The sequence below is a fragment of the Eimeria maxima genome, genomic scaffold (assembly GCF_000499605.1).
Source record: "Eimeria maxima Weybridge genomic scaffold, Emw_scaff77, whole genome shotgun sequence".
Lineage (NCBI taxonomy): Eukaryota > Apicomplexa > Conoidasida > Eucoccidiorida > Eimeriidae > Eimeria > Eimeria maxima.
The window spans coordinates 48,570-58,113 of record NW_013563972.1 but is presented as its reverse complement, the minus strand read 5'-3'; the positions used below and the strand labels follow the sequence as shown (position 1 = coordinate 58,113).

Below are 9,544 nucleotides of genomic sequence, written 5' to 3'. Positions count from 1 at the left end.
TCTCTCTCTCACTCCCCACGGCAACCAACAGCAGCAGCAGCAGCAGCAACAGCAGCAACAGCAGCAACACGAGCAGCAGCAGACACCCAATTAAGATTATAGCAGCAAAATACATACCTTATAAAGCAGATTCCCTTCTTTATTTAAATGACGACATAAAGTGCGTCCTGCTGCTGCTGCTGCTGCTGTTGCTGTTGCCGCTGCTGCCGCTGCTGCTGCTGCCGCTGCTGATCATATGTGCTGCGGCTGCGGCTGCGGGTGGTGGGAGCCCCGCAAGGGGCTTGATGCAGCAGCAGTCCCACGGCTGCTGCTGCTGCTGCTGCTGCTGCTGCTGCTGCTGCTGCGCTGCTGTTGCCGCGCTGCTGCTGCGCTGCTGCTGCGACTCCTGCGACTGCTGCTGCGACTGCTGCTGCTGCTGCTGCTGCTGCTGCTGCTCACGTGGATACGAAGGATCCCACAGGCCACGCGCATATATTATTGCTGAGGTGTATACGCAGGTTGTTTTTTTTTTTGTCTTTTTTTTTACATTTCTTTGTTAACTTCTTAATTACTTTTTATTTTCTGCTTTTGCTGCTTCTGTTGCTGCTGCTCCTGCTGCAGTTGCTGCTGCTGCATTTTGCTGCTGCTGCTGCTGCTGCCGATCCTTCTCCACAGCAACTTGTAACAGCGGCTCGAATAGACTCGCTATAACAGCAGCAGCAGCAGCAGCAACAGCAACAGCAGAAAGTTTAACAAAGTATAAACAATTCCTGCTGGTTTCTGTTCTTTTTAGCAGCATATTCTGCTGCAGTTGCTGCAGTTCCTGCAGTTGCTGCTGCTGCTGCTGCTGCGGTGATTTGTAACTCAATCGTCTAGAGAGATGCGCTGCTGCTTGCTGCTGATAGGTGTTGCTGCTGCTGCGGGGTGTGGAGTCCCCCCTGCAGCAGCAGCAGCAGCATCATCACCATCACAATCCTTCGAAAAGCAGCAACAGCAACAGCAACAGCAGCAGCAGCAGCAGCAGCAGCAGCTGTTGCTACAGGAGCAGCTTGCTGCTGTAGATGACATATCCTTTGATGAATTTCTTGCTGCAGGAGGAAATCTTGGTGAGGATGTATCGCCCTTCGATAGCAGCAGCAGCAACGGTGCTGCTGCTGCTGCTGCTGCAGCAGGCAGCAACAACGACAGCAGCAGCAACGGGAATGAAGAAAAAGGAGGATGGAGTTTTAGCAGCATAGTTGCTGCAGCAGAAGCAGCAGGAAAGGTATTAACAGAGTCATTGTTGGGTATAGGAGGAGAGCAGCAGCAGCAGCAGTATGATGATGAGCAGCAGCTGCTGCTGCCAGATGAGCTACTGCAGCAAGAGCTGCTAAGGGAGCTGCAGCAAGAAGAGGAGGATGAGCGGCAGCAGCAATATCCTGGTGTACATACACCTGTAGATATAGGGGAATTATCATCAGCAGCAACAGCAAGTGCGGCAGCAGCAGTTGCTGCAGCAGGAGAGCAGACACAGAAGCTAGCAGCAACAGTAGCAGCAGCAAGTATGCAAGCACAGCAGCAACTGCAGCAATTATATGATGGTGCTATTAAGCAGGCACAAAAGATAGCAGCAGCAGCAGCATCAACAACAGCAGCAAAAGATCTGCAGCACGTGCTGCTGCTGCTGCAGAGAGGAGACAGATTGTCTCTTGATGATGCTGCTGTTCGTCGTTGTGCTCATGGCCTCTTTTCTCTACTTGCTGTTGCTGCAGCAGCAGCTGCTGCTGCTGCTAGTAATAATAATAATAATACTATTGGTAGCGGTAGTGGTGCAGCAGCTGCTGCTGCTGCTGCAGGAGCAGCAGCAGCAGAAAGGAAGCCGCTGCAGTTCTTCCTTGATGTGCTGCGAGAGTTCACCAGCAGCAGCAACAGCAGCAGCAGCAGCAGCAAGAGCAGCAGCAAGAGCAGCAGAAGAAGACATAGAAGAAAAGCAGCAAAACGACAAAATCAAGATGTGCTGCAGCTGCTGCAGCAGCTGCTGCTTGGTGACAACAGTGGGGAGGAGCAGCAGCAGCAGCAGGAACAGCTGCAGCAACAGCAGCAGCTGCAGCAAGACAACGAACAAATGTTTGCTGCTCTTCTTGATGCTGCTGCTAAGGAAAAGGGAAAGGATGCCTTGTTAGAGCAGCAGCGGCTGCAGCTGCAGCAGCAGCAGCAGCTACTTGATGCTATGCAGCAGCAAATTGCCTTGCTGCAGCAGAAGCAGCAGAAGTAGCAGTAGCAGCAAAATGCAGCGCTGCTGCAGGGGGATAACTAATTATTTGTAAATCAGCAGGATGTACATGCAGCTCTTTCTTGCTGCTGCAGCAGCAACAGCAGCAGCAGCAGCAACAGCAGCAGCAGCAGCAGCAGCAGCAAGAGCAGCAGCCTCAGCAGCAATTGTGTAGCAAGATGTGTCTACATATATGAATAGTTAGCTAGCTAAGTAGCTAGCTAGCTAAATGCATGCAGTGTATTGGCTAGCTAGCTAGCTAGCTAGCTAGCCATCTGGCTAGCTAATGGCTTATTGACTAGCTAGCTAGCTAAGTAGCTGGCTAGCTATATTTTAATTTATTGACAAACTAGCTAGCAAATTGGCTAGCTAGCTATATATATTTATTTATTTATTGGCTAGCTAGCTAAGTAGCTAGCTAACTAACTAAATAGCTAGCTATCTAGCTAGCTAGCTGGGGGAATATACCCTACTCAGCGCGGCACCTCCTGGCTAGCTAGCTAGCTAGCTACCTGTGTGTGGCTAGCTAGCTAGCTAGCTAGCTAGCTGGCTATCTGTTTGTGGCTAGCTAACTAGCTAGCTAGCAAGCCAGTGGGGTGTGAGCTGCGCGACTCCCTGAGCAGTTTGTTTAACAGCAGCAGCAGCAGCAGCAGCCGTTGCTGCTGCTGTTGCTGCTGCTGGCTGTGCTACTAAACCTGCCATCAAATTATGTTCAACAAATAAACCCCTCCGCTGCTGCTACAGCTGCTGCTGCAGCAGCAGCTGCAGCAGCAGCAGCAGTTCCTGCGCCCTCGTGGGCTCGCCGCATAGGCAGCGAACGTTGCATGCAGCAGCAGCAGCAGTTGCTGCTGCTGCTGCTGCAGAACTAAATATCTAGTAGCAGTTTCTCTAGAGACCATACCCATGAGGAGGTGGCCTCCTCCTCATCTGCTGCTGCTGCTGCTGTTTGCCTATCTTGCTGCTGCTGCTGCTGCAGTGCAGCAGCATCTGCTGCTGCTAAAGCTGTCTCTGCACTAACATTCCCCCAGCAGCAGCAGAAGCCTTGTGGCTGCTGCTGCTTCACACGCAAAAATTTGCTGCGCTGCTGCTGTTGCTGCTGCTGCTGCTGCTGCTGCTGCTGCTGTGGGGTGCGGATACGGATGAGTTCTACCAGTAAACTCTTGTGGCACTGAGGGCACTCCTTTACAAACTCCCGCAGCACTTGCTGCTGCTGCTGCTGGCTGCTGCTGTGGTCTGCTGCCTCTGTGCTGTAGTGACTGGCGCTGCATGCGAAGGCCCTACTGCTGCTGCGACTGCTGCAGTGGTGTAGCAACCTGCTGCTGCTGCAGCTGCTTAACGAGCAGCAGCAACCAGACTGTGGAGGCCAACGACCCAATCTGCTGCTGCTGCTGCTTCTGCTGCTCATGGCATCTGCATTATCTAAGGAATGACTGCAGCAGCAGCTGCTGCTGCTGCTGCTGCAACTGCTGCTGTCGCAGCAGCTGTTGCTGCAGCTGCAGCAGTTCGTTGGAGATGGACTGCAGCACCTCTTATAACTCGCCTCCTGCTGCCGCTGCTGCTGCTGCTGCAGCTGCTGCTGCAGCTCATGGTTGCAGCAGCGTCTACTGCTGCTGCAGCTGTCCTGCCGCAGCAGCAGCACGTCATCAGGAGGAGGTGTGGGGCCGCAGCAGCAAGTTGCTGCGCTCGTGCTGCTGCAGGGACTACCCCAGGAGGACGTCTCCCAATGGTGATTTAGCATAGATAGTGTCTCCTGCTGCTGCTGTTGCTGCTGCTGTTGCTGCTGCTGCTGCCTACTGTGACGGAGGAAACGCCTGTGCTGCTCCTCCTGATCTTCTTCTGATTGCTGCAGCAGAAAGAGAGATGGAGAAATGCTGCTGCTGCTGTTGCTGCTGCTGTTGCTGCTGCTGCTCCCCCGTCTTACTCTCGATAGGCGGCTGTCGTCACCAGATATGTCGCTGCTGCTGCTGCAGCTGCTGCTGCTGCAGTCTGCATGCACACCTCCAGCACGTGCAGCAGCTGCTGCTGCAGCAGCAGCAGACCGCTGCTGATTTTCTTGCTGCAACTCCTGCAGCCGCATGCGCAGCTTCTGCTCCTCCGTACGCAGCCGTTCCTGCTGCTGCTGCAGAAGCTGCTGCTGCAGCAGCAGGGGCTGCTTATTTTGCTGCAGCAGGAACAGCTGCTGCTGCTGCAGCAGCAAACGGTGTGGGACTCCTTCACACTGTCCCTGATACATTCCTGGTAATATGCCTTGCTGCTGCTCCTGATGCTGCTGCTCCTGCTGCTCCTGCTGCTGCAGCCCCTGGGGCAGCTCTTGCTGCAGTTCTTGCTGCGGCTCCTGCTGCAGTACATGCTGGACATTTGCACAGCTTCCTGGATCCAAGCTGCTGCTGCTGCTGCTGTTGTTGTTGTTGTTGTTGTCTGAGGGAGCAGCAGCAGCTGGTGTCTGTCCTAGTGGATTGGATGCTGGGGTTTCTGTATCCATAGACAAAGTCAGCATATCCTCTGCAGCAACAGCTGCTGCTGCTGCTACTGCAGCTGCAGGTGCTGCTCCTGCTGCTGCTGTTGTCGGCATAGTTGGTGGTGCAACCGTCGTTGCTGCAGCAGCAGCGTGTGCTGCTGCATCTGGAGCAACGGCAATAGCGGATGTTGCTGCATTATCGGTTGTAGCAGCAGCAGCTTCTGCTGCTGCAGCAGCAGGATCTAAGGCCGAGGGTACTTCACATTTGAGCTGCTGCTGCTGCTGCTGCAGAGCTGCTGACCTCTCATTCGCTGTTGCAGCAGCAGCAGCAGCAGCAAGAGCGTCTGCTGCTGCAGCGGGTTGATCAGAAGAGGCTTCTGTCATCCATAAGAGGTTTCACAGGGGCAGAGGGCGCCATCTGCTGCAGCAGCAGACGCTGCTGCTGCTGTTGTTGCTGCTGCAGCTGCAGCAAAACTGCCGTTGTTGTACGTTGTTGCTGCTGCTGCAGCAGACTACGGCTACATGAATCCCCCACGTTCCACAATATTATACATGAGTGTTGATTGTACGGCTTCTGCTGCTGTTTATGGTGCTCCTGCTGCTCCCTTGACTGTCGTTGCGCCTCCTGCTGCTCCTGCTGCTGCGCGCTGCCTCGAGCAGCAGCAGCAGCAGCAGCAGCAATATAGAAGGTCTTGCTGCGTTTGCTGCAGAAAAAAATGTCCCAAAAAACCCGTGTTGTTGTCCTTTGTTGTTCTACGAAGGCACACCAGCAGCAGCAGCAGCATCTCCTGCTGCTGCCGCTGCTGCTGCTGCTGAAACACTGCCGAACTCAGCCCCAGGGGGCCCCCGAGCAGCTGCAGCAGCAGCAGCTGCTGCTGCTGCTGTTCCCTCCCCACCAATTATTAATATTTTGTAGACTGATCTAGTAGGCGTTACTCTGCCTGTGTTTTGCATTGTCTGCTGCTGCTGTTGCTGCTGCTTCTGCTGTTGAGCAGCAGCAACGTGGCCGCACACCAACAGCAGCAGCAACAGAACAGCAGCAACAGCAGCAGCAGCATCAGCAGCAGCATCTACTGCAACACGTGGAGGGACAAGCTTCTGAATCACGATTCAGCGTGCAACACTGTGTAACACGTCACTTCTGCTGCTGCTGCTGTTGCTGCTGCTGCTGCAGCTGTGTACCAGCAATTCCTTCACCCGCCTAAGCGTCAGCAACAAAATCTTATAGTAAGCGGGAATGTTGTCATTGTACAGCCTTCAGTAGCAGCAACAGCAGCAGCAGCAGCAGCAACACCAGTAGGAAACAGCAGCAGCAGCAGCAACAGCAACAGCAGCAGCTACTGCTGTAGCAGTAATGCCGGCAGCAGGCATTACATATCCGCAGGTTGGACTATCTAAGGAAATGCATGCGCAAACAGGTATGATTGCATCACCTGCAGCAGCAGCAGCAAATGCTGCTGCTGCAGCAGCAGCAGCAGCAAACAACTTCCCAGCAGCAACTGGCGTAACAGCAACAACATCCCTCCCAGCAGCTATGCAGGCAGCAGCAGCAGCAGCAACTCACAAAAGAATGGCAATAGGAACAGCCACAGCAACAACACCTACAGCAGCAGCAACACCAACAGCAGCAGCAACACCAACAGCAGCAGCAACTCCAACAGCAGCAGCCACAGATGCAGCAGCAGCAGCAGCAGCAGCACCAAAGGTGTCTGTGGTTACAACTGAAGGTCTTGAGCGGTTGCTCAAGCGTCTACACCCAAATGCGTCTGCATCTCCGCAGTGTCTGGAGGTAAACCCTAAACCCTAAACCCTAAACCCTAATAAACCCTTGTTTAGTCAATGAGGATTAGTGTTGCATGGATATCTACAGCAAGATCTGATTATCTAGGGTTTATATACATTCAATTATTTTCAATATATAAGTATTTAGTATATATAATATTAAGTGTTTAGGGTTTAGGGTTTAGGGTTTGGGGTTTAGGGTTTAGGGTTTAGGGTTTAGGGTTTAGGGTTTATATATATAGGTGTTAGCCGAAATGGCAGAAGAATATGCCGAGCAATGCGGTCGGCTGTTGGCTCGATTGGCTCGTCGTTGGGGTTTAACAACAATTACAGCTAGAGATGCTAAGGCATTTATTGGTAAACCCTAAACCCTAAACCCTAAACCCTAGGGCATCAATAAACCCTAGGGTATACATCCTAGGCTATAAATAATAAACCCTAGGAGGCAGGGTGTGCAGGCAGCAGCAAGGAAGGGAGGAAGGCAACCGTGTCTTGGGTAGCTGGGGGACTTTTCTGTTTAGGGTTTAGCTAGTTATGATGGATCTAGGGTTTAGGGTTTAGGGTTTAGGGTTTAGGGTTTAGGGCTTGTATGCAGATCGAATGAATGGTTCCCCTGGTTGGAAGTCTATGGAAGGCGCATCAGCAGCAGCAGCAGCAGGAGCAGCACCCAAGGGCATTCTTGCTGCAGCAAGGCAGCAGAGGCAGCTACTTGCTGCATATGTGCGTGAAGCAGAAGCAGCAGCAGCAGCCGAGGCAGCAGCAGCAGCAGCAGCAGAATCGCCACTCAGCAGCAGCAGTAGCAGCAGCAGCAGCAGCAGCGGCAGCAGCAGCAGCATTAGTCCTCAGACAGATGGCTCTTCAAAGACAGCAAGAGTAACGCCTGCTACTCCTGCATCCCCCCTCCACAGCAGCAGCAGCAGCAGCAGCAGCAGCACAGAGCAGACGCCACCAAGGCCACGGGTCCGTTTCTCACAGGATAAAGCTGCTGTTGCAGCAGCTACTGCAGAGGTAGCAGCAACAGCAGCAGCAGTTACAGCAGCTGCTGCTGCAACACCACCACCAGCATTACCAGCAGCAGCAGCAACAGCAGCAACAGCAGCAGCAGCAGCAGCAGCAGCAGCACGACCAGGAGGCATTGGTTCCCCTCCGTCGCAGCAAACACCATTTCACACACCTCAGCCGCAACCCGACTTGGCAGCAACTGCAGCAGCACCTGCAGCAGCAACAGCAGCAGCACCTGTAGCAGCAGCAACAGCAACTGCAGCAGCAGCAGCAGCAGCAGCAGCAGCAGGCAGCTTAGCTACTCCTATAAAGGCGAGTCCTCCCCCTCAAGAAGGAAAAGGAGAAAGGCATACAACATTCAAAATAAACCCCCAGCTAGCCAACCAACTGCCCAGCTAGCTGGCTAGCCAGCTAGCCAGCTAGCTAGCTAGCTAGCTAGTTGCTCAATTAAATGGCTAGCTAGCTACTCAGCTAGCTAATTGGCTGCTCAGCTAGGGACCTAGCTACACGGCTAGCTAGCTGTGTACTCAGCTAGCTAGCTAGCTAATGAGCTACCTAGTTAAAGGCTCAGCTACCTAGTTATCCACTTGGCTAGTTGGCTAGCTAGCCAATCAGCTGGCCAGCTAGCTAGCCAGCCACCTAGCTAGCTGTCTAGCTGGTCAGCTAGCTAGCTAGCTAGCTAACCTGTGCAGCGGACAGCCAACGTTGCTGCTCGTTTGCTTTCCCTCCGCCATACAATTCCCTTCAATGAATAAAGCTTTTTTAGTTACAAATGCAGCAGCAGCAGCTGCTGCTGCTGCTTCTGCTGCTGCAACAGAAGCAGCAGCGGCTGCTGCAGCAGAAGCAGCAACAGATGCAGGAGCAGCAGCTGCTGCTGCTGTGCCTTAATGTTCATAGACACTCTGATCCTGCATTGTACTGCTGCTGCTGCTACAGTTGCTGTTGCTGCTGCTAATCAACTTGCTGCTGCTGTTGCTGCTGCTGCTAGCAGCAGCATCAGCTAGGGCCCCTCGAGCTAAACCCTCACAGTGTAAACCCTAGCAGTAAACCCTACAGCAAACCCTAGACCCTCGAGGCCAACGCTGTGTTTGTCTTCAAGCGGTTGCAAACCCTCGAGGGTTTAGGGTTTAGTGCCGCATGCTGCTGCACAGCAGCAGAGGAGGTGACAAGAGTAGCAGCAGCAGAGGAGACACGAGCAGCAGCAGCACAGGAAACAAATGCAGCAAGACAGAAGCTATCTTGCCTTCTGCGCCTTGTTACGCTCCACCTGAGACACAGCAGCAGCAGCAGCAGCAACAGCAGCAGATGCAACACAGCTCCCCAGCACGCAGCAGCAGAAGCAGCAGCAGCAACAGCAACAGCAGCAGCAACAGCAGCAGGAGCAGCTTACAGCAGTGAATCTCCCTCCTCCTCCGAAGTAATCCCTGGATTCGCTTTGCTGCTGCTGCTGCTGCTGCTGCTGCTGCTCAGCAAGAGGGTTACATAACTCTAATCCTTGTAGAGGAGTAAAACTTAATGAGGAAGAATAACCTGTACTTGTTGCTGTTCCTGCTGTTGCTGCTGTTGCTGCTGTTGCTGCAGATACACCCGAAGCTATTCCTTTAGGACGCAGCTGCTGCATGCGACGAGCACCTACAGACACATGCATGCATGCATAGAAAAGAAACAAACTCCTGCTGCTGCTGCTGCTGCTGCTGCTGCTGCTGCTGCTGCTATAGAGGTCGCATAGTGTACAGCAGAGAGCCCTTATAGTTGTACTGAGGGTTTCTAGGGTTTACAGCCCTCTAGGGTTTATGTATAACTCGTTCCATAGAAATTAGGGTTTAGGGTTTAGGGTTTAGGGTTTAGGGTTTACTGAGTTGTGCTTTCTTTTGTTGTTTTGCCTGAAGTTTAAGACGACCATTCGCAATGCTGCGGCCCAACATCCCTAACCCTTTTGCTGTACATAAGGCACAAACAAAATTAGGGTTTAGGGTTTAGGGTTTAGGGTTTAGGGTTTATAGGATCAATTCTCTGCATTTTTTTGTTTAATAAATAATACTAAATAAAATAATAAAGCAAAATATAATAAA

The 9,544-nt window shown here is 52.8% G+C and overlaps 3 protein-coding genes across 3 annotated transcripts; 2 read left to right on the top strand and 1 right to left on the bottom strand.

Moving 5' to 3' along the window:
* Window positions 1-859: 859 nt before the first annotated feature.
* On the top strand, window positions 860-2,233 carry EMWEY_00011180 (hypothetical protein; the record flags this gene model as incomplete). Its single annotated transcript, XM_013478919.1, has 1 exon — window positions 860-2,233. The coding sequence occupies one exon, from the start codon at window positions 860-862 to the stop codon at window positions 2,231-2,233; it is 1,374 nt and encodes a 457-aa protein (XP_013334373.1).
* An 862-nt stretch (window positions 2,234-3,095) lies between these two features.
* On the bottom strand, window positions 3,096-5,072 carry EMWEY_00011170 (hypothetical protein, conserved; the record flags this gene model as incomplete). Its single annotated transcript, XM_013478918.1, has 3 exons — window positions 3,096-3,558; window positions 3,757-3,851; window positions 4,152-5,072. The coding sequence occupies 3 exons, from the start codon at window positions 5,070-5,072 to the stop codon at window positions 3,096-3,098; spliced, it is 1,479 nt and encodes a 492-aa protein (XP_013334372.1).
* Window positions 5,073-6,258: 1,186 nt separating this feature from the next.
* On the top strand, window positions 6,259-7,871 carry EMWEY_00011160 (hypothetical protein, conserved; the record flags this gene model as incomplete). Its single annotated transcript, XM_013478917.1, has 3 exons — window positions 6,259-6,477; window positions 6,713-6,827; window positions 7,066-7,871. 3 exons carry the CDS (start codon window positions 6,259-6,261, stop codon window positions 7,869-7,871), a joined length of 1,140 nt encoding a protein of 379 aa, XP_013334371.1.
* Between the last annotated feature and the right edge of the window lie 1,673 nt (window positions 7,872-9,544).